Genomic DNA, 24,936 nt, shown 5'->3' with positions numbered 1-24,936 from the left:
GGAGATCTGAAACAGACTGAGCAGACAGGAGGGGGGACGGTGGGGGACGAACCAGGTCCTGAGAGGAGACACGTGGACCTTGGTGGGTGATGTGAACACCTGCTTGTACTGCCTGCGCCGCGTCGGCAACCTGCTGAGAGTTATGGATGAAGGAAGATGAACCCTGCGAAGCACCACTAACCTGTTGAGAGGGCTGCAGTAAGGGCTGTATCTGATGCGGGTTAGCCATAAAAGAGACTCCCATAGCCTGCTGAGAAGGCTGCGCTGTAGCCTGAACCTGAAGAGGGTTAGGCATGAAGGAGGCAGCTGCAGCCTGGACCTGATGAGGGTTGGGCAAGCAGGAGGCCGATGTGCCCCCTCGCGCTTCCGCGTCCTGACGTTGACTGGAGAACAAAGCGGCAGACCCACTGATAGCATCCACACTACTGGCCTGAGAACTGAGTTGGGAAAAATTATACGTGAAAGACGCAGATGTGCCCGGGCGGGCGCCATCGTCCTGCTGTGTGCTGGTAAGCAAGGGGCCAAGAGCTCCCCCACTGCTAGTATGAGAACTAAGAAGGGAGAAATTAGAGGAGCTAGATGCCTGACTATTTTCCAGAGGAGTCTCGAGGACACAGGCCTGGGAACTGGCAACATTATTTTGTGACGCCCGGTTCGCAGAGGCGAGAGAGACACACAAAGGGGCCAAAGTACTGCACAATGGACCTAGCTGGTTGCAGATATTCTGCAAATTAGAAGCCACCTGGGCCAAGGCTTCGGGGTTGAAAGCCGGGCCAGGCCCTGCAGCCGCCGGGCCAGGCCCTCCAGCCGCGAGGTCAGCATTGGCGGGGGGAGCTGCACTCTTAGATTTGTTGCGCAGGCTGCGGCCAGCCATGGTCCTGCGAGCTATAGCGAGGCCTAACTAAAGCGCTGTACGTATGTGTGCAGTGACGCCCGCCCAAGGCTAGCTCCCTACAAAAGCAGCAATCAACTGCAATCCAATGACGGTAAGGCAAAAGATCAATACTAAGATAAAGAATATATAGCCAGGCTACAGGCCGCGTTGGAAGGAGGCAATGAAAATAATGTGGAACAGCGCAAACAAATAGATATTAGCTTACTACGTGCATTAATTAATGTCCTCGCCGCCCCCAAGGTCCAATATTTAGTAAGGTCCACCACAAAAGGTTATGCTAAGAGAGGAATGCAAGCACCAATTCCCAGGATTCCCTGGACCAACTCAGTACTGACGCAAATCGAAGGAACAGTAATGCGGGTTATATGCCTGAATAAAACAGCAGATCAAAACAGCCAAGGATCCCTAAATGAGCGAAGGTACAACCAATGCAGCCAGCCCCCAGCCCCCAGGACAAGTAATGAACGGTGATAGATATGCTGCTGCAAAGGGAAAGGTGGGCGGGAAGAGGGGACCCAAAATGGCTGCCCCGGATCGGACACCTGGACCCTCCCAAGATGGCCGCTGAGGCTAGGGCTGGTGGCCCCTTTCAAAAATGGCCGTAGGGGGGGGCGCACGTGGCGACACGATGGCGACCGAGCGGCAGCACACAACTAAGGAGAGGCCCCTGGGGCGGGGCGAAGTTGTACTCACTGCGACCCCAGAACCAGCAGGCGCTAGGAAGCGGCGGCGACCCGGAGCGCTGGAGCAAGGGGGCCTCAAACAGCTGTGAGGCGGATTGGCGCGATCAGCTGTGAGGCGGATCGGCGCGAACAGCTGGGAGGCGGATCGGCGCGATCAGCTGGGAGGCGGAGAGGCGCGATGAGCTGTGCAGCGGTGTAAACGGCTGAGCGCGCAGAGCCAGGGAAGCAGGAAGCGGCCGCCGCAACCCGGAAGTGCCCGCACGTGGGGAACTCTCGCGACCGCTCCAGGCGTCCTGCGGGCTAGGGAGGACTCCGGCGCGCACAAAATAATCCCGAAGCAGGCACCAAGCAACCGCGGAGGCCCCTGGCGCGCGCTGCAGCCGCGGAGCTTGACGATGAAAGGGCGGCTAGAGGCACGGAGCGCGGCGGGCTGCGAAGCAATCCCTAGGGGGAAGCCCCGCACGGAAGCTGGCTCAGCGGGGTGGATGGCTGCGGCCGGGCAGTGCCCGCAGAAGCGCGGCTGAAGGACGACGTGCGCTCGGACCCACAGGGGCTCGGACGCGGCGCGAGCGCTCTCGCAAGCCGCTTCCCAGCTGATCGGCGCTGCGTTCCCTGCTGATCGGCGCTGCGGGTGGAGCCGGCCGCTGCAGACGAGGGACGATCGAGGCTCCGAAATGACGAACCTAAAAGGAAGGCAAACAAAAACAAGGCAGCCAGGCAACAAGCAAAGAAGCACGAACAAAAAAAACACGAAGGCCAAGCAAGAGCTGAACTTCACGCTTTGGGATCCGGGGCGAAAGAGGACGCGTTCCCGCCCGGATCCGATTTAAATAGATGGAAGCCCCGCCCCGGCTGACCCGATTGGCCAGCCTGCTTATGACGCGGCGGGGATTCCCCCCCTCGCGAGAGGGCTAAATCTCAGCCCTCATCGCGAGAGTTCAGTCGGGCCAAGCCCACAACCCCACCTCCGTGTCAGCGGAAGTGGTTTTCTTCAACGTAATCTGTTCCTGAAGTCCGTTTGACTCCCAAAACCATTTGAAAACCAAGGCGCAGCTTCCGATTGGCTGCAGGAGCTTCCTGCACTCAAGCAGAAGCCTCATTGGACGTTCGGCTTCTGAAAAAATGTTCGAAAAGCAGAACACTTATGGCGTTCAGGAGCTGATTTGTTTGTCAACTAAGCCGTTCGAGAAACAAGGTTCCACTGCACTGGATTAAGAAATGGTCAAATTAATATAACATTGCCTGTGGGTGATATAATGTCGTCTCGGGAAAACCCAATACAATTGCAGTGTTGTGTTTTTAATGTTATAGAAGCTTTTGGGCCTGTTTCTGGATGTGGTGAGAAGAAAAACAAAACAGAGGTTATTGCAGTCAAGCTTGATGCACAGGATAAACTACAGATCACGCAACTATATGAGTTAGTTACCCAAAAAAAAGCAGTAAAGTGCCTTGGGGTTAAGCTGGTAGATGATGTCAATAAAATTGGGAAGATCAATTATGATCCTCTGGGATAGGCGGCGAAGTCTGATATAGATAGGCAGAGTAAGCTGCAGTTATCTTGGTTAGCCAGGATTAATGCAATAAAGATGAGAATATTACAGAGATTTTTTATTTTTGTTTATTGCATTACCCCTGCTGGTTGTCTCGAGAGAGCTGAAAAGCTGGGAGAAAAGTCTTGAGAATTTTATTTGGCAAGATAAGCATCCTACAGCAGATAGTAACAGCATGCATACATCAAAACAGAAAGGAGGGCTCGCAGTCCTGATTCTAGCTAGATATTGCGAAGCAGCACAGCTATTCTAGCTGAAGTCACGGATTTCCCAGAAGAAAGAGGAAGACCTGCATCAGTAAGATAGCTATTTATAGATTTTCCCCTCTAGCAAATCTAATGTGGGTATAAAAGAAGGATGGAGGGGAGGATCGGGGAGGGGGAAAAAAAACCCCATAGTTCCTTAGAAATTATTTTTTTAAAAAACAAGGGATAAGTATGAAACAAAACTGAGCTCTTACATTTCATCCATGACATGGTGATTTTGCATTGCAGCTTTATTAGGAGAAATCGGATTTCTCGGATTGGTTGAGAAATGGGATGTTGTGCTATGGTGAGTTTATTCCAGATGGATGTCTGTTAACAAGACATGAAATATCTTTAAGTCCAGGGAGGTTGCTACCATCCTGGCATCAATATTTTCAAATGATGGTTTTCTTAATGGAGCTGCTGGGGCTTAGGTTGTCCCCCAGGCTGAAGACAGCATGGAAGAAAAGTATCAAAGCTGATACAAAGGGATCTGTTTCAAGAAACTATTAGGTATTGATGGATACAAGAGAGTGAAATAGTCTGTGGGCTGAGATAGGAAAGAGAACCAGGGAGGAATATTAGAGAGCCATTCTGGAATGAAGTGTGGAACCAAATAGATAACTTAGCTTTATCAATTAAAATAACACAGTATCAGCTGCTATCGAAATGGTATCTAAAGCCAGCAAGATGAAAAAGAATTTATAGAGCTGACAACTTTAAGTGTTGGAAGTGCCAGGCAAACACACACAACAATACACACGTGCAATGAAAATGTCCGTCTGTAACAAATTATCGGAGGAAAACCCTGCAATGTGTTCCAGATATAATTGGCTTTTGTAATAGGACCCGCAATATTGCTGATCCTGTTGATAAAAGACAAATACTTTCAGTTTCTATCTTAAGAATGGCTACAGAAATCGTTTGGGCTGGGAAATGGATGGGCAGGAATGGTTCTTGAAATGTATTGAACTGGCAGCTATGGATAAACTGTCAGAATCTGTTTGGAAGAAGGAATGTACAAGGGGCAATCTTGAATGTTCTGAGGGATGGAACTGTTCTGTGGACTATTAGAATGAGCTATATGGAAAGGAAAGGCTGGGAATAGATTTGCTTACAATAAAATTTAATACAGTAACAGTGCAACGCCACGCTATCCTTGCATACTTGGAAATGCCTCTCATTGCGTTCCCATGAGGCTTACTTCCATTTTAAGTGTACTTAGAATGTCAGCCATAACTAAACCGTAAACATATTAAGCTACTTGTTTTTAGGTTCTGGCAGTCATGTATTGATTTGGACAGAGATGACTTGGCTACTCCATTCTCTGGTAGATAACCTCCAAACGGCCCAGTTCAATGTGCTTCAATCGGTCTTTAAAGCTCTAAACATATTTGATCCCAGATATCTGAAAGACTGCCTCCTTCTCCACAGACCTTCTCAAGTGTTAAGATTGGCAGAAGAGGCTCTCTGGGCAAATCACAGCAATAATAATAATAATAATAATAATAATAATAATAATAGCAGAGCTGACTCACCCAGGAGGCTTGGTGAGGCTATTGCCTTGGGCGGCAAATTCGGGACAGCTGGGAGTGGCGACAGCTTGGGCCTGTGAGGAGCATGCCACTTGCCATCGCCTGCATTTGCCTCCTCCTCTTTCGCTGCCAACTTCTCTGCTGCCACCCCTGCCTTCTTCTTCTCCTCCTCTTCTTCCACCAATGATGATGACAATGACTCTGCCACTGCCTCCAGACCTCCTTTTTGGCCTCCTTTTTTTCTCAGGAGGTGGCAGGTAGGTGGGAGGGAGGGAGGGAGGGCGGCAGTGGCGGAGAACCATCAATGTTGGAGGCAGTGGCATAATTTTCTTCTTTTCCCTCCAGTGGCAAATGTGCTGGACCAGCCCTGAAAGGAAGCATTGTTCCACTTAACAAATATTAAAATGAAATATTGTGCATACACACACACACACACACACACACACACACACACACACACACACACAGTGGTACCTCCGGTTAAGAACTTAATTCGTTCCGGATGTCTGTTCTTAACCTGAGGCACCACTTTAGCTAATGCGGCCTCCTGCTGCCGCTGCGCCACCGGAGCACGATTTCTGTTCTCATCCTGAAGCAAAGTTCTTAACCTGAGGTACTATTTCTGGGTTAGCAGGGTCTGTAACCTGAAGTGTTTGTAATCTGAAGGGTTTGTAACCTGAGGTACCACTGTATATATAATCTAAATACAATTATATGAAGCCAGAATGAATAAAAACAAAGTGAAGATTCAGAACACAGCATTCTCTCTTTAAGATTTTTTGCCTTCAGCCTCCCCTCCACAACATTTCTGACTCTGTGGCCACCCTGCATGCTACCCTTTTTAAAAAGCGTGTTAGTTCTAGACAGGTGGGAAGGAGGCGTGGTTCTCTTGAAAGGGGCTGTGCAACCACTTCCTCTCGCTAGTATAAACTGAAGCTTTGCTTCCTCTTCATGAGCTCAAAAGTTCCTTTGTGAGACGGCTGCGTTGTGTCAGAAGCAGCAGAGGAAGGTGGCGGAGGAAGGGAAGGGGTCTGGTGCCCCACAAGGGCTGGAGATGGGTCTGAGACTACAGAAAGGTAAGTGGCAGATTCCTTAAGAAGCCTTGGTTTTGGGGTGGGGTGGGGAGGTGTAATCGGTTTGTTGGCTTTTCTGGGGTATAAACAGTCCCCTTTAGATGCAAAAGAATTGCTTCAGCTTTTTTCTAGAGAAGGCTTCTTATTAACAGCTGCAAGGCAGGCAATTCAGCAGGTGACACTTTTCCCTGGCATGGGCTAAAAAGTTTTGCTAGTTGAATTTCTGCCTGCTTTTGCAGCCGTTAAAGAGCACAGAAACCAACTTTCACCATAAAACTTGCTAAAGGAAGAGCTAAACCAGGCATCCCCAAACTGTGGCCCTTCAGATGTTTTGGCCTACAACTCCCATGATCCCTAGCTAACAGGACCAGTGGTCAGGGATGATGGGAATTGTAGTCCAAAACATCTGGAGGGCCGAAGTTTGAGGATGCCTGAGCTAAACCAATGGTAATCTGGCAATCTGGCATCTGGCGGGATTATGTCAACGTAAATAAACAGAAGCTAAATATGGCATGAGCTTTTCTCCAGCTCTGGGATAGACCTTGATTTTCTACTAGAAACACAGCCGTAAACATTTTTGCTTTCCCTATGTGTGGTCCTGAGCATGGCTATTTCAAGCTTATTATTTTTGCTCCTGACATGCATAGCTGCCAAGTTTTCGCTTTTCTCGCGAGGAAGCCTATTCGGCATAAGGGAAAATCCCTGTAAAAAGGGGATAACTTGGCAGCTATGCTGACATGTTAGGACTACTAGGTGCACCTAAATGTTTGTTTCAGCACTATTACTTACCTGCAATACTTGCACTCAGAAATCCATAAATAAACATTTAAAAGAGAGAGAGAGAGCCAGCACAGAAGCCCTGCCAGCATAGCTGCCAAGTTTTCCCTTTTCTCGCGAGGAAGCCTATTCAGCATAAGGGGAAATCCCTTAAAATAAGGGATAACTTGGCAGCTATGCCTGCCAGAAAGGAAAGATTAGCAATCCTCAGTGGCAAGCCTTCTTAAAAAATGGATTTGGTATACCGTTTAACAATTAGAAGTGGACTCTCTCTCCAAAAGAAGATCATTGTGGAACTGGGCTTTTTGATTGGACCTTTATTGCCTTGAGCTCAGTGCAGTATTCATGTCCATGATGTGCTGGAGTTGCCCCCTTGGCATGCTAAGGCAATGGTTACATTTTGCAATTAGGGATGCAAGGGGGAATATCATACTCCCCCCCCCCCTGGCATGGAAATAAAGGGACGTGGGAAACTGACTCGGCAACCCTAAGAAATGCTTATTCAGAGGTTCCAGTCCGCGGTAAGAGCATTTGAGGTCGCAGGCCTACTCTGCTGGAGGGTGAAGTCGCTGTTCAAAGTAACAAGAGCTAGGAAACAAAAGTGATGGCGTTCTTCAGAGATGCCGTCTACTTTCCACCCATCACGTTTTCATGTGACTCAGCTAGGGTGCCACACACTCTGGTTGTCTCTAAACTCCTGTTGATCTGGTTCCTCTCCACGCTTTTGAAGGGACATGCAGTGGTGATTCACTGACATGCAGGCACTCTGCCGTCCCCCTCCTTTACAGCCGTGTCCGTTATGGGTCACATCCACACCATACATTCAAAGCAGATGACTCCACACACCCCCAAAAGAATCATTGGCTCTGTTGTTTATTCCCCAGAGAGCTAAAATCCCCTGCACCTTTCAGAAGCTACAGTTCCCAGGATTATTTGGAGGAGGGAGGGAGTTGTATACTTGAAATACAGTGGTACCTCTACTTACAAATTTAATGCGTTCCAAGCGCACATTTGTAAGTAGAAAAAAATTGTAAGTCCAATCCCATAGGAATGCATTGGGAGAAAAAAAACGCAAGTAGAAAAAAATCCTATCTAAAAATTCGTAAGTAGAAAAAATCCTATCTAAACCGCATCCAAGATGGCGGACAGAGGTCCATTCATAAGTAGAAACATTCGTAAGTAGAGTTATTCGTAAGTAGAGGTACTAGTGTATACAGTGTGGAGGTGACCCAGTGCCCTTGTCCCCAAAAAAGAGCAGGTTGACTTTGGGAAATTGCTGCTCTAAAATGACACATTTATAGTTGGAACAGGAGACTGATCTACACTCTCACATGTCACCATGCCAGGGTACTGTTTCATAAATAAACAAACAGGCATACTGTGGAAGGGCATTTGTGCTCGGGCTCCTAAAACTAGCAGATTGGAACGCAACTGCATTTGCCAGACAGGTGTTTACCTGCCGTACACAATTTCAAGTGGCACCAACCCCATGGGGAGCCCAGTCCGGCGTAAGAGAAAGAGCCTCTTTGCACAAGCCACATTATGCAACATGAATTGCATCATTCTGACTCATGGCTTTCAGTGCTCAAATTAGAAGTACAGTGGTACCTCGGGTTAAGAACTTAATTCGTTCCGGAGGTGCGTTCTTAACCTGAAACAGTTCTTGACCTGTGGTACCACTTTAGCTAATGGGGCCTCCCATTGCCGCCACGCCGGCGCTATTTCTGTTCTCATCCTGAAATAAAGTTCTTAACCCAAGGTACTACTTCCGGGTTAGCGGAGTCTGTAACCTGAAGCGTTTGTAACCTGAAGCGTTTGTAACCCGAGGTACCACTGTACTGTGGTACCTTGGTACTCGAACGGCTTGGCTCCCGAACAAATCGGCTCCCGAACACCGCAAACCTGGAAGTAAGTGTTCCGGTTAGCGAACGTTTTTCAGAAGCCGAACGTCTGACGCTGCTTCCACTTGAGTGCAGGAAGCTCGTGCAGCCAATCGGTAGCCACGCCTTGGTTTTCAAACGGTTTCAGGAGTCGAACGGACTCCCAAATCGGATTAAGATCGAGAACCAAGGTACCGCTGTAATCGGCGAAGGCTGGCCTTTCCTGGTGCCCCCTCACTATGCTTTTTTAAAAAGATTGTTTTGGGGAGTACATTTTGGCTATAATTGGTAAGGGTCTTGGGTTTGCCCCAAGCTGATTTCTACTCAGATTAGACCCAGTTAAAATAATGAACCAAATATCACCATTCCCATTAATTTCAGTGGATCTACTCTGAGTATTGGATACAACCCTGGGTGTGCACCTAGCAGATTTATTTCATTAAGGACCCTCTACTTCCCTCCCGCTCCAATCATAAGTTGAAAAAGCTGCTGTTGTACCTTTAATCAGCAGCTTGATGTGCACAGGTATTCAGGAGCTACTGTGTTGTGAAAAGCTTCAGGCTCTGCCACCTGCTGTCTAGCAAAGTGTTGCCAAAGGTGTAAGAACAGATTGGGCTGTTGTGTTTGAGTGTCTTGCTTTTTTGGCAACTTTGCAACTAACACACGCAAGGAGCGATGCTGTGGTAAAGAACCTGGATGTTGTTAGTCTCGGGATCCCCTCGGCCCAGCCAGGATGACCATCAGTCATGGGTTGATGGAGTCTGACAACATCTAAAGACCCACAGATTTCCACCACCACCACCCCTGGACTGCTTGTGTATTCACACGGCAAGCACAGGAAGAGAGCTGTATCAGCAAAGAATGCAACCGTGGGCCTTGATGTTCCATTGATTGGGGGGGGCAAAAGAGCCAGGACGCCTGGGTTCTTGCTCCTCTTGTTTCAGAAGGGTCCTGGGCAGAGTCAACCCCTTGAGGTGGGTGGCTTCCCCCAGATCTCTCTCTCTCTCTCTCTCTCACACACACACACACACACACACACACACACACACACCATCTCAAGAGATTGAACCATCTGGCCGCTTCCAAGAAGACAGGAAACAATCTGGGGTTTCCCAGTGATGCGTCGCTGGGGATTCCATTCTGCAGGCGGCCTCCTCACTTTGCCGAGTGCGGGGGCTGATCACACATGGCCACACACAGCAGAACGCTTTGTCTCTTTCCTGCCACCGGGGGCAGGGGGGCGATGGTAGTCCCTTGGCCAGAAAAAAAAGAAAGCACTGGGCTCAGAGCCAGGCCCAAATGTCTGCCGTTCTGCTGGTTAACCAGAGACTTGGAATCCCCATGTCCTCCGGCTTCCCCATGAAAGCCCCTTGCACTCTCAGGGTTAAGTCTGGGTCTCTGGGGTTTTGACGGCTCTGACCGCACAAAGTGGGTGGAAATTCTTCTCGCAAACCACAGGTGGTCCCTCTGTGCTAATTGCTACACTATCATTCAAAGAATTGTAGAGTTGGAAGGGACCACGGGGGGTCATCTAGTCAACCCGCCTGCAATTCAGGAATCTTTTGCTCAACGTGGAGCTCAAATCCACAACCCTGAGATTGACAATCTCATGCTCTACCAACTGAGCTATCCAAGGGGATCTGTTGTTTCACAGATGCCCTGTAGGTTAGAAAAGTAATGTGGAAGGGAAGAAAACTTTGTCCTTGATAGGCTGGTTTGCTTCCCGCAGAGATCTCCTTCCCCCCACAAAACAGCAGTCAAAATTCACAATTGTTTTCTAGTTTCCATCATCCCCGGCCATGCTGGCTGAGGCTGAAGGCTGCATATACACCTACATTTACAGCACATTTAAATATTTATGTATTTCATTTATATCCCACCTTTACTCCAAGGAGATAAGATTGAGGGGGAAATGGTTCTCTACCCCCCTTGCTCCACTAGGCTGTGACATAGTGGCTGAAGTAAGGTCATCCAGGGAGTTTTCTGGCTGAGTGAGGATTTTAACCCTCATCCCCATGTTCAAATCTAACGTGCTACCCATTACAGTGATAGACAAAGGGGAGATAGGTAGATTCTCATTAACATAGAAGCAAAACCAACTAATTAATGATACTCTATCTAATGAGAATCTCCCTAATTCACACTTGGTGTACAGTAGTGGTTCAAGAACTGAAACACAGCTATCTTCTGAAATTCGCATTTCTCTGAATTTTGCGATGGAGTTCGCCAACCAACCAATGTACAAGAACTACAAGAAAAAAGATTCCACCTAAACATTAGGAAGAACTTCCTGACAGTAAGAGCTGTTCAGCAGTGGAATTTGCTACCAAGGAGTGTGGTGGAGTCTCCTTCTTTGGAGGTCTTTAAGCAGAGGCTTGACAGGCATATGTCAAGAATGCTTTGATGGTGTTTCCTGCTTGGCAAGGGGTTGGACTGGATGGCCCTTGTGGTCTCTTCCAACTCTATGATTCTACATATATGGGGGAGGTGTACATAAAAATCCATATATTAGTGAAAACAATATACAGTGGTACCTCGGTTTATGAACACAATTGGTTCCGGAAGTCTGTTCATAAACTGAAGCGTTCATAAACTGAAGTGAACTTTTCCATTGAAAGTAATGGAAAGTGGATTAATCCGTTCCAGAGTACTTAAACTGAAGCGTTCATAAACTGAAGCGAACTTTCCCATTGAAAGTAATGGAAAGTGGATTAATCCGTTCCAGATGGGTCCGCGGAGTACTTAAACTGAAGCGTTCATAAACTGAAGCATGGGTGTAATTGGTTCCGGAAGTCTGTTCATAAACTGAAGCGTTCATAAACCGAAGCGAACTTTCCCATTGAAAGTAATGGAAAATGAATTAATCCATTCCAGATGGGTCCACGGTGTTCATAAACCGAAAATTCATAAACCGAGGTATTCATAAACCGAGGTTCCACTGTACAAATATGCATTATGATAGGGGAGATTGCTTGCAAGACTGTGTATATTAGTTTAAAAAAACTACATAGAAACATGTGCTTATTAGGGGGAATTTACACTAAAATGCTTATGAATTTTCCCAATAAAACACATTGCTGTAGAACTGAACATGAAATTGGAAAAATGAGAAACTGAGAAAACCATAATCAACAAATTCATCCACCCCTATAAAACATACCAGCATGCAGAGGGGCACGGGTTTCCCACCATAATAAAAGATGCTATATCTATTATATTGACCTCTTGCTCAACAATTTAAGACTAGAGAGAGACTGACATTTCCTACATGGGTAGCCTTGATTAGGCAAGGCAAGGCAAGGCAAGCACTATGTCTGCAACAGCTGCTTTTGCCAGTAGTTTGCAAACAACATAAAGTTCATTCAGCTAACTGATATTAAAATCTCTTTCAAATAAGGGCCCCTCCAGGTGATCTATTGAATTAGCATTCATATCCATTTGCTTGTGCAAAGCTTGTGCAGTGGGTAGCTTTGTTGTTGTTGTTTAGTCGTTTAGTCGTGTCCGACTCTTCGTGACCCCATGGACCATAGCACGCCAGGAGTGGGTAGCTCCTAGTGGGTAGTTTACATCTGGTCTTTATTGGGTATGGGTTCTGATTCATTGGGGAGGTGATAAAGCAATGAGCATTCATCCTTATTTGCTTTTGTGATGGTTAAATGAATTCCCGTAGATCATTCTCCCCACACTTTGCAGTACACTTTCCCCATCACTTTCCTAACTGCAAAAAAGTCCTCTCTCTCTCTTTTTAAAAAGTGGATTTGTTCCACCAAGGTGACAGAGTGCTTAAACCCACTTGAATTATGCAGACCTACATTTGCAGCATGCACGTCAATCCCTCCCGCAAAATTCAGGCAGTCAGGAGGTGACCTTCCGTGTTTTAAGTTGGCACAAAAATAGAAGCAGGCGAAGGTCTCCAGGGAGATGATTCCATAGCTTTGGCACTGCTGCTTGATGGTTACTAGCTGAGATGGCTTTCGAAAAGAATAGAGCAATTTCAAGAGGGATAGGTCTCCATCAACAGTGATTATCCCATGATTGCAGTGATCAGCCTCCTCTAGAAGCCACTTTTGCAGAAGACGTTACCAAGGAAGGACCTTGTTAACGACTTCTGGGATGGGGGCACCTAGAATAGGATGAGGTCCACTCGAATGGACTAATCAATAATATTAAGATTATTTAATGATATAATTTTGACAGCTGCATTGTTGGGAATGCTTCCTAGCATCTACTCTGGATTAACAGTCTGCTAATTGGGGTGAAACCGGATCATACATTAGCTGTGCTCTGCTATGGTCCCAATCCAAATCAGGAGCCCTACATTCTCCATCCGTACAGTGGTGGGTGGAGGCAAGGGGAAGGCAGGGAATTCCATTGAAGCGAGAGGTGTGTGTTTCTTTTCTTTCCTATGCATTCTGCAGCCTGGCTGGAATGTGTCCCTGGACTTTGATCCAAGGGGGTGGCTGGGGAGGGGGGTGGCCTGGGGAGAATTCCAAGGGCCAGATAATGGGGCTTTGATGGCCACATTTGTTCCCTAGGCTGGAGATTTCCCACTCCTAGTTTATGGAATATTTGCAGACATATTGGTCCACCAGAATTTTTTTTAATTCAAAACTTTGGCAAGATAATACTTCTATAAAGACCAAGAAAAGCCTAGTAGGACTCTTCTCCAGCCTGGATGTTTCCTGTGAGCGGCTAGGATAGCTGAAAGGGAAGGGGTATTTGGGGACATGGCAGGAATCCTGGGAATGAATTAAAAACAGAAATGATTATTTTGTGCTCTTAACCAATATATCATTTTCAGGAATCTAGGAGATGTTATTTTTCTTTCATGATGCATGAGATTGTATGTATAGGATGGGATTGTATGCAGGAGGGGGCCCATTTTACTGCCCCCCCCCCAAAATGATGGCAACTTGAGGTGCCATAGCAAAAGAGGGGTTTTCATCACAAACCTCCCTGTCCTAAATCTAGTGCTCTGCTTCTATTTCTACTATTTATCTAAATCAGCAAAGCTTGCTAGCAGGCCTTGGCTAAGTTCCAAGAGAGACTTGAAGTGGAGCTCTGGGAAAGGCAAAAGGTATGTCCAAGAATGGACTAATTGTTGTCACCCTCGAGTCAAGCATGAAAGTCGTGTTGCAGAGAAAACTCAATTCTGTAAACATTTAAAGGTGAACTTCTTAAATTTTCACTTTCCAAAACAATAAGAGTACTGAAACCCAGACATCCTTTCTAAATTTGAACTTCTCCAAATTTAGCAATGTATGGGGGATAACCTGCCTCATTTAACCAACGTGCTTAAGTCTATTTAATGCATAAAGGGGTTAATACCATAGAGTAAGCTGTCTTGCCAGCTGTCCTTAGCTGTGTTCACTTCCCTTACCTTGGGAGGATATAGGTAATCAAGACTATTGTTCCTCCTCTCGGTCTACCTAATGATCTCGGTGTGTGAAGAGGCAAAGCTTGTGTGAATGGCTTTCACAAGTCATTCTTGTGTTCCATACCAATAATTTACAAACTTTACTTTCACCATTTTGGAACTAAACTAAGTTTTACTGCCTGTGCAACTTTTCCTGAATGTTGTATGGAAAAGCACACGGATCTGGCATTTTAAATTTACCAGATGTGTGGGGTTAGAGGGAAGTTTTGGAACTCACAAGGACATATTTTAATGGCCTAAGCCCATATTTCCACGATTTACTTTATTGCATTTTTTATTATGTTTAAATCTCTGCTGGGGTTCTCTCATTGCAGAGTACTTGCCCCAGCCTTGGATCTTGGCATCCAGGATTTCTCCTTTTATACCTATATTTTTCCTTGCACCAGCAATGTAGTTCTCCAGCCAAGTTATGTGTACATGAATGCATATACTAAGGTAAAGTTTGTATTTTAAAAATGCATGCATTTGTGATAATAACATAGGGAAAATGCATTAATTAGGGGAGATTGCAAAATAATAATAATAATAATGCTTGTCTTAGGCAAAATTGCATACAAACGTGCATATCAAAGAAAATTTGCACAAAAATACTGATGAATTTTCCTGAACCCTTAAAAAGAAAGAATCACACAAACTGATGTGGAAATGTGGAGAAATGAACTTTAGGTTGGAAAACTGAGAAACAGAGAGAATCCTGTTCAGACTTGGGACGGAATCCTGGATCTGCAGTACTTGCTCTGACCATTACAAGGGTGGCGCTGCAGCATGGGAAAGATCAGAACAGTAACTTCTTCCACCCACAGGGATTTGAAGTGCCAAAACACTGCCTGTGCCCCTGATTCAAATTTCCCAATGCCTGTCTTGCACTGTTCTCCTCTGTACTCTCTCTATAATCACAAAGGCAGCTTGTTTCCTTCCCCCCAGTATTAAGTGTTATCTCTAATCCAATGCTCCAACCACTACACCACCCTGTAGACTACAATTCCCAACGTCCTTGGCCATGGGTCATGCTGGCTGAGGCTGGTGGGGGCTGGAGTCCAGCAACTGGAGGAGAGCACCCTGCTGACTTACACACTTGCACCTGCACCAGGGGAATCACCCTGAACCTTGCAGGTTCAGGTCACAGAATCCGGAAAGGAAATGTAGCAGAGTGGAGGAAAAGCTCTGACCAGCAGCCCTTGCCGGCTGAGTTTTTCTTTCACATCATTTCCTTCACAGTGTCATGCCTTCCGTCAACGGAAGCGACGGTGCTGCAAGTTGCCTCATTTTTCACACAGGCAGCCAGGACAACAACCACAGCACATGCCTTTGAGCTGGCATGCCGCCTGCCGTTCCCCTCCTCCTCACATTGCTCTTGGAAGGCTTTTAACAGGGGACTGGGGAGGTGGGGGATGGCCACAATATCTGGGTTTGAGCATCACCTGCTCTGGAAAATATCCATTGTGCGTCAAGAAGGGAAACCACAAGTGAGGGAGATGAAAGGCCGAGGTTGGGGCAAAGCAGGATTCATGAGCAGCTCAGAGCTGTTATTTTCTGCCAGCAGCCTTGCCCCTGTAGCAGGCAGGGCAAACTCTGAATCATGTCACAGGAGCACTCAGCAATTTAAGAGGGGCCTTCCGCGACTGTCGCTATTTTGCAGGAGGAACCCGAGCACATACTGGAACGTGAAGGTCTCTGTAATAAAAATTGGATCAAATCGCTCTGTCGCCCTAGCACAGGGCTTCTCAAACTGGGGTCCACGGACTTCATTCATATTTCCCCATTAAAGATCTACCTTGATTTTTAGCTGTATTTTTATCGCTTCTTTTATTTCTTATATTGATCTTTAATTGCCTTTTTATTGCTTCCTTATCGCTCTTTAGTTTTTAATTGCTTCATCGTTCCCTATGTTGCATTTTATAGTGTTGTATTTTGAATTCAGTGGAATTCAGATTGTTATGCAGTAAAATACAGTACATGCAAAAGAAAAGAAGCAATAGGAATGCAATTAAAAATCACACAGCACATTGAAATGGCTGCAATGGGCAGAAATGGTCCACTAAGACCCTCAGCAATTATCAAGTGGTCCATTGGCCAGGGGGGTGGGGAGTTTGTAATTACTGTTATATATTGCACTTTGGGAAGGGAAGAGAACATGCACTGAAAAGTGTGGTGTGAAATAATGAATAACAGGAAGACGTGTGAAGACCCCAGAAACAAATCAAGGTGAATGCAGGATAAATGCTCATTGTCCATCCCATAAACAAGTCAGAGTGGATGCTCAAAAAAGACCCAGCATTCTAGCCGCACTGCAAGTTTTGTGCTAGTGTAATGAGGGTGAATGTTGAATATACAGGTTGCCTGGAGGAAAGATTAATTTGCTGTCAAGGCTTGGGTCTGAAATATATTGTTACTGGCACTGCAGATCCGCTGTTCCTTGGTTAGATTGCTGGTAACAGCCCAGAATGGTTTGCTGGTATTTTTTTCAATGGGCTGTAGGACATGGTCTCCTGGTAGCTAGAAAACTCTCTCCATTTTTGAATGAGAAACCAGAGTTTGGAGGAGGTGGTGCCCCACTGATGAGGCACCTATGCATGTGAGATAGGGGAGCTGGCAGGTTGGTAAGAACAATGGCCATGTGTATAGGTGGCAGGCAGGCAGGCAGGCAGGCAGGCAGGCAGGCAGGCAGGCAGGCAGGCAGGCAGAGACACCCCATGCAAGAATTTCTGGAAAGCTGAAATGGACAGTCTTTGAAGGATCTGCTTTGTAGGAATGTCTAATTTTTGCTTTGATATACTCTGCTTCTTTACGTTGATGAATAAAGCAAATATTTCAAGGGCACTTCTGGACTGTTGCTATTCTTGAATGGGATGCAAGCACCTACTAGCAATTTCAGGTTGTGCAATTGTAGCTGAATTGTGCAAGAAAACTGCTTCCCCAAAAGATCAGGGTTTTTTTAAATATATATTTTAAAAAGAAAGGAAAGTGATGGGGAAATGCCCTGGAAAGTGTGAGATAACACTTACGTTGATGTAATGTCATCTAACCTCCCAGCAAACAAATCAGAATGAAGGCTCATTAGACAGCCATCATTGTCTAATCCTACAAATAAATCATGACTTCCCCCAAAGGATTCTGGGAGCCGTAGTTCATTAAGAGCACTGAAAAAAACCCTATTCCCCTCACAGAGCTACAGTTTCCAACAGAATGGATGAGGAAGCCGAACCAGCCTCAAGACCACATTCCCACCATGCATTCAAAGCACTAGGCTACCACTTTAAAAAGTCATGGCTTCCTCTGTGAGCAAAGGATTGTGGGAGTTGTGGTCTTATATCATCTGGAGAACCACAGGTTCCCAACCTCTGACTAGGGAAGGGGGAGAAATTTGATTCAGTTCACATTTAAAGGAGAACCTGCCTAATTCACGCTTTCCAAAGCAATACACAAATTGAAGCACCGCTGTCTTTCAAAATCCACACTTCTCTGAATTTTGCAATGCTGTTCTCCAGCCAAGTAATAGCATATTTTCCTGTGTATAATACACCTCCATGTATAAGACGACCCCTATTTTTTGGAGCCCAAAATTAAGAAATTTGGCCAGAGCCTGAACCTGAACCCAAGTCCAGACCATCTGCACCAGAGCCCGAACCCCCAATTTTTGACTATTTTTTAAGCAAAGAACATTGTCGGGAAAATACGGTATGTACATACATGGGAAAATACGGTATGTACAAAAAGCATATACTGCGGTAAAGTCCATGTAAAAATGCATAAATTGGTGAAATAACATATACAAATGTATTATATTAAGGGAAACTAGCTTGCAAGAAATGTGTGTAGTAGGCAAACTTATATACTGAAATTTTGTTTGTTAGGAGAAATTCACACTGAAAAGCTGATGAATTTTCATGAGCTTTTAAAAAAAAATGCAGGCCGATGTAGAAATGTGGAAAAGTGAACTTCAGATTGGAAAAGCTAGAAATGGAGAGAAACAGGCATTGACATATTATTCACACATCTCTGCCCCTGACATGCTGAAATAGTGGAATCAGAGCAGTGTGAGAATTCTGCAGTTGCAATGTGAAAATGCAGTCCTGTAATTAGCACTAGGCCCAAAATAGGATTTCTGTTAGTTGCAGGGTAGAGCTACCTTGCCCTGCAATGTGCAGTGGAAGCAGAAAACTGCAAAATAACTCAAGATGTGCTGGCCTGAAAATGCCCACCATCTTTTCTGCAAGAAGTGCAGATATCAGCGTTTCTCAGTGCAAGGTTTGTGCTAGCTGGGTGCAGTTTAGCTAGGTGCAGACAATTTTGGTGTAGGTATGCCATTTAACTTTCCTTTTAGAGTTTGTGCAGGGAAGTTGTTGCATCACAAGGAAGATGCTTATCCTTTTCTTGACAGATTAGCTTTCTGCAAGCAGGGAAGCTTTGTGGTGGGTCCGTTTTCAAGTAGACCAGGGATGGGGAAATGGATTGGACTAGTAGATCAGATTCTTGGCTTCCTCATCCCCAGTAAGGCCAGCTTTGACAGGTGTCCTACTTTGACCTACCTGTCAATCACCTGACATCCTCTGCCTGGCAAATGCACAGGGCTTTGAAACAGCCAACATTCAGGTGATTGCCAGGGCCTTCAAACCCTGTTTTTGGTAGGAATTTGCAGCTTTACCTCCCCTACATCTGACTGATATTATATGTGATATCGAGAGTGGTGTAGTAGGGAGTGCCATTTTAGTCGCTGAAACAAATAGGTTTTGGGATGTGAGAAATTCAGAGCTGTTATTCTTTTTTACAACTGGACAACATTTAGCTTGAAAGACTGGACAAAGAAGCACATGAGGCTTTCAGGAAAGCAAAGAATTTCCATTTTGTTTTCTGAAAATGTCAGGTAATGCTTAACAATAAGAATAATAGGAATGTAATCTAACTGGGCAAATCATTTTAAATGATTTCTATGCAATTTTACACACATTTTGCTTACCAAACAAAACTAAATTATATTAATTTAAACAAAATATATTTTGAAGACCCAATCCATGTTACAAAGTTTTAGGAGCCTTCGGTTTTGGAAAATTCAACATGCCCTAGTGGGGTACGTCAGTATGGCTTGGCAAAAATGGCCTCATGGGCCAAATGGTCGTGCCTGGTGGGGCTAACTAGGCTGTAGCTTCCCCACTGATGAAATAGACAAGGGGTCATCAACCTTTTCCAGCCGTGGGCCGGTCCACCATGCTTCAGACTATGTGGTGGGTCAGACTATTGCGGGGGGGGGGGGGGTTGAACGAATTCCTATGCCCCACAAATAACCCAGAGATGCATTTTAAATAAAAGCATGCATTCTGCTCATGTAAAAACACCAGGCAGGCCCCACAAATAACCCAGAGATGCATTTTAAATAAAAGGGCACATTCTACTCATGTAAAAAAACACTGATTCCCAGACCGTCCGTGGGCTGGATTGAGAAGGCGATTGAGCCGCATCCGGCCCATGGGTCTTAGGTTGCCTACCCCTGAAATAGACACTCTGAAGGTGGGGTACTTACATGCTTTTAGGAAATGATCTGATTCTGATCCCAGGCTAGAGCTGTCCTCCTCTCAATCCTGACAACTCCATTTGCTCTCTCTGCTTTCAGGTTGCAAAGTTCCACGCAGCAATTTAGCACCCCAGACTGTGCGGGAATTACTGGAACAAAAAAGGCAACAGCAGGCGGTCCTTGGCCACAGCACTGGACCCCAGGTGAGTCATCCACTGAAACCAGTTGTGATTGTTCCTTGCTTCCAGCAGCCCCTTCCAGCTACCGGTAGATGTCTCCAGGAAACTCCCAAGCAGGACAGCAAGGCAGCAGCCCTCTCCTGCTGCTATTGCTCCCCACAGCGGGCATTCAGTGGCTGTTGCATCTGAGCATAGAGGTTCCATGTGGCCATCATGACTGGTACCTTTTGACAGCCTTCTCGTCCAATGAATTTGTCTCAGCCTTCTAAGTTAGGGCCCATCACCTAGGCTAGCTACACCTGGTTTGCATTCTTTGAGACGAGGGCTGTAGCCTTGCGTTAGAGCATCTGTCTTGCATGCAGAAGGCCCAGGGTTCAATCCCAAATAAAATCCCCAGCGTTTCCAGGTCGGGCTGGAAAAAAGATCCTGCCTGAAACCATGGAGAGCAACTGCCAGTCAGTGGAGAGTTAGATGGGCCAACGTTCTTTCCATCCCGTATTTTTTATTAAGTATTCTGATTTACATTTTAGAATATTCATTTAAACAACCTTAAAATATCGATGACTTTCCCTCTTCTCTTTCCATGGTTCATTTTGCATAGCATAAATCCCTGCATATTTTATATAAACTAAACCATTCAGTATTCCATTATTACATCCACCAAAACTTATTTACACTGTTGGATTTATCTTAATGCTCCCCATGTTTTCAAATATACACAATTCCCCCCCCCATATATTCAATAAACATTTCCCAATCTTCTTTAAACATATGTTAAACATTTTTTTTCAATTCATTATGAATTATTTCCCAATACTCTTTTACCCTTTTACAGGTCCACCACATAGGATAGAACAGGGGTCAGCAAACTTTTTCAGCACGGGGCCGGTCCACTGTCCCTCAGACCTTGTGGGGGGCCGGACTATATTTTGAAAAAAAAATATGAACGAATTCCTATGCTCCACAAATAACCCAGAGATGCATTTTAAATATAATGACACATTCTACTTATGTAAAAACACCAGGCAGGCCCCACAAATAACCCAGAGATGCATTTTAAATAAAAGGACACATTCTACTCATGTAAAAACACGCTAAAACACGTAAAAATCCATGGGCCGGATTTAGAAGGCGATTGGGCTGCATCTGGCCCCCGGGCCTTAGTTTGGGGACCCCTGGGATAGAACTTACCCCAAATGTCCATTCACTTGGTCCCCAATTCATAACGTGGGAAGAAGCCGCCTTCTGCTGAGTCAGAACATTGGTCCATCGTCCATGAAGACCATTGTTCTGACTCAGCAGAAGGCGGCTTCTTCCTACGTTATGAATTGGGGACCATGCGAATGAACATTGGGGGTCAGATTAAGGGGCAGCCTAGTCTAGGGTGGCGGCTATAGCATGTCCAGACTCAACCCTTTATCACCTTTACCAGGCTCATTACTGATCCTCTTTTTTTACTCTTCCTCTGCAGGTACCCCCAGGAGTTTTCGAAGTCAGCCAAACAGGTGAGTGGATATGGACACACTGGGATGCTTTTCTTCCCCCATACAGTCGGTGCGCCTGAAATGGCTACTAACGTTCTGTCTGCACTGGTGGAGGCAGTATGCTTCTGCGTCCCAGTTGCTGGAAACCACAGGAAGGGAGAGGTGTTCTTGCGCTCTGGTCTTCCTTTTGGGCTTCCCACGGGCATCTGGTTGGCCCCAGTAAGAACAGGATTCTGGAATAGAGGGACCACTGGCCTGATCCAACAGGGCTCTTCTTCTGCTTCTGTATTCTTTGTTCATTTGAGTCCCTCTTCCTAGAGCCCCCCAGAGCAGTCAAGGGAAGAGGACCTACTCCAGGACAGACAGCCGCTCCCGAGTACCCGGCCGCGGCCTTTCCCACCTGGCAGCCAGACACCTCAAGCCAAGCCGCCTTCCCTGCCGACTGCCACTACCAGCCGGTGGACCCCACCAAGAACTACCTCCTCCCACCTCCAGGGCCCCAGTATGGCATCATGAACCCCTTTACTTCTTTGGAAGCCGGTGTTTATGGGCCAGGAGGACCTAGTCCCACCGAGGCAATGTACGTTTCCAAGATGGCGTCAGCGGTGGATTATGAGGTGAATGTGGAATTATGAGGGGATATGGGTGGGTGAGGAGTGGCTCAAACTGGAGACAAGGAAGTTGGCTCATGCTATCATCTTAATCTGTTTTTTTTAAACAGCAGTTTTCCTGTTCCAAGGAAATCCTTGGGAATGTATCTCCATTCCCCATTTGTGGAATGCTTGCCCCAGGGAGGTTCAGAGTCAGAAGCTGTTTCCAAGCCTAATTTTGGTGGGAGGAGGGGGCCCTAGAAATGCCAGGGAACGCCTCTGTGAACATATATGTGCCCACATTGGCAACCCTGATGTATATCTGGGGGGAAAGGGTGGTAATATTGCAATGCCTCTTTACCATGGTTTCTTGCACACAGACGGCGGTCTCTGAAACTGGGCCTTTGGACCTCTTCCCCGCTCCTGGGGGCATCTGCCTGCAGCAGGAACTGAACAACCCCTGCCTCCTTCCCGAGGAGAATTTTCCGGCCTCATCCCTGGAGGTGGATCCAGGGGAACTGGCCCAAGCTCGGGCGGAGATCCGGAATACAGAGCTGCCTCTTCTGCTACATCAAGATGAGGATGGAGACACGTAAGTCTATTGCCAGTGGTGAGGGCACTGATTCCTGCCCCCCCCCATCGCGTTGAACACCATCCCACTCAGGTGGTCACTTTGTCCCCTTCAAAGTAAGGTGGCTGTGTGTCCTATTTTATAGCAGATAGTCCTCTGTCTGGCCCAGGGTCACATTCGTTTTAAAAAATGGTTTCCCCCAAAGAATCATGGGAGTTGTCGTTTGATATGGGTACCGGGGAAATGCAGCTATAAACTACAGTTCCCATGATTCTTTGGGGGAAGGCATGTGCTCTAAATGTATGAGCACATGTGGATATGACCCTAGTTGGACAGATAAAGACGAAGAATCCTAAGAAGGGAGACTAGGGAAATTGCCCACAATTTAGTCACTCTGAGCAGGTATGCCTCAGCACAGTCTCCCCCACTATGGTGAAATGTACTCTATTTCTGTTTATAGTCATTGTTTCAAAATTTGCATCTTATACACGTATAGATTGTTATAATGTGTGTTTATTACATTTATTTGACATTTAGATGCCACCTTTCTAACTAGAGTGGCATAGGTGGTTCTGTCCCCAGCTTTTATCCTCCCAACAACCCTGCGAGGCAGGCTAATTCTGAGAAAGAGGAGTAACCATTGGCCCATGTGAAATCTATGGCTGAGCAGGGCTCAGAACCAGGGTCTCCCTAGTCCTAGTCTGAGACTCCAGCCACTACCGGTATGTCAGGCGGTTCTCTCGCTGCATTGTCAGGGGAGAAGAGCCTTGTCTGTCAATCACGTTTTTAAACTATGCTGTGCCCCTCTCCTCTTCAGGTTTCTGCATCTATATGTGGCCAAAGGACACCGGCCACTGGCATATGCTACTGCTGAGGTATTCCGGGAGTGTGGCCAGCTTGACGTCAAAGAGCACAGGGGGAAGGTGAGGATGAGGCCTGGGCTTAATTATCCTTGCATGGAGGAGGCACATGAATATCTTTCTCCAGCTGTCGTCATAGGGTTGTCTCCAACTAAGTCCTACGCATAGAATCGTAGAATTGTAGATGAAATATACTCGGAGTCCTGCATTGATTTCATGCTCTTTATTACAGCTTGTAAAACAGTGATATTAAAAAAAAATGTTTGAAAATTAGGCAATACAAAACCTTACGTATACTCAATCAGACATACATAATTACAATTAGTAATATGCAAAAGAAAATAATGGAGATTAAATACATTATAGTTTATGTGATTGGAAGTCTATCACATTGGGTGGGTGTAGGGTGGGGGGGGTAGATTAATAGGTGGGTTTGTGTAATCGTAGTTATGTGTACATCTTTATTGTAAAACAGTGACTGAATTTCCCACAAAACCTCAGGATTTTATATACATCAGGGGTGGCCAACTCCCAAGAGACTGTGATCTACTCACGGAGTTAAAGACTGGCAGTGATCTACCCCCTTTTGGGGGGTTCAGGTCAAAGTTGTTGAGCTTTTCTTGAGTTTTTAGGGAGGAGGAAAGCCCCATTTTGGGGGGCTGCAGGGCAATAATGTTGAGCTTTTCTTTGGGGAGCCAAAATTTTTGAGCTTCTTTGGGGTGAGCCAGTGATCTACCAGTGATCTACCACAGATGTCCAGTGATCTACCTGTTGGACGTTGCTGATATACATTATTTACACAATGAGTCCCATCTGATTGGATGATTCTGCTTCCCTCCTGGAGCCTGATTGGTCTTCTCCTGCAGGCCAATCAGTTGTTGCATTCTACGATCCTACCAGCCTAATAGTATGATTGGTCTTCTCCCGCAAGCCAATCAGTTGTTGCATTCTAGGATCCTACCTGCCTATTGTTCTAGGATCCAAGCTTAGTACATAACAGTAGGATTGTGAGGGACCCATAGAGGCATCTAGTCCAACCCCCTGCAATACAGGAAAAACGGCTGAAGAATCCCTGACAGATGGCCATCCAACTTCTGTCTTAAAACCTCCAAGGAAGGAGAGTCCACCACCTTCCGAGGGCGTCTGTTCCAACGTCAAACAGCTCTTACCATCAGAAAGTTCTTCCAAATGTTTAGTCAGAATCTCCTTGCTTATTATTTGAATCCAGCATACTCACCTGAAATTAATGGATCTAAAGACAGACTTGTCACATTAATTTGAATGGGTCTACCCTAAGTAGGACTAGCTCTATAGCATTTAGAATTTATTTCATAAGCTACGTATTTGCTATGGAATATATCCAAGGTCAGTCAAACAGCAGTCCGTGGTGTTATGTCCATTCATTTCAGAAGGTCTACTATGAGTATCTTAGAAGAATATCACTCTATTCTTTCCTACAGGTATCCAGGCAACCTATTTGATGTGACATTCACTGATGGTTCTGATTTCTTTTCGTGTGTGTGTTTTCAAATGCGTTTACTCTGCCATTCTAACAGTATATGTACTTAATTTATTGTTCATACATGTTTAGAAATTCAATTTATATTCTCTGCTATTCCATATTGCATCCCGCTGTGACAGCTATTTTAAAACCCATCAGGCAATTTA

At 45.9% G+C, this 24,936-nt stretch overlaps 1 protein-coding gene across 1 annotated transcript in view; it reads left to right on the top strand.

The window, feature by feature from the left end:
- The first annotated feature begins 5,877 nt into the window (after positions 1 to 5,877).
- The window catches only part of NFKBID (NFKB inhibitor delta), a 30,147-nt gene continuing 11,088 nt past the window's right edge, over positions 5,878 to 24,936 (top strand). Inside the window, exons 1-6 of the mRNA XM_035120367.3 lie at positions 5,878 to 5,984; positions 19,684 to 19,787; positions 21,235 to 21,268; positions 21,566 to 21,864; positions 22,218 to 22,429; positions 23,226 to 23,331. Of these exons, the coding sequence (XP_034976258.1) occupies positions 5,963 to 5,984; positions 19,684 to 19,787; positions 21,235 to 21,268; positions 21,566 to 21,864; positions 22,218 to 22,429; positions 23,226 to 23,331 (777 nt within the window). The 5' untranslated portion in view covers positions 5,878 to 5,962. The remainder of the gene's footprint in view (positions 5,985 to 19,683; positions 19,788 to 21,234; positions 21,269 to 21,565; positions 21,865 to 22,217; positions 22,430 to 23,225; positions 23,332 to 24,936) is intronic.

The sequence above is a fragment of the Zootoca vivipara genome, chromosome 6, assembly GCF_965207765.1.
Source record: "Zootoca vivipara chromosome 6, rZooViv2.hap1.1, whole genome shotgun sequence".
Lineage (NCBI taxonomy): Eukaryota > Metazoa > Chordata > Lepidosauria > Squamata > Lacertidae > Zootoca > Zootoca vivipara.
The sequence above is the reverse complement of the archived record's forward strand: the minus strand, read 5'-3'. Positions and strand labels throughout refer to the sequence as shown.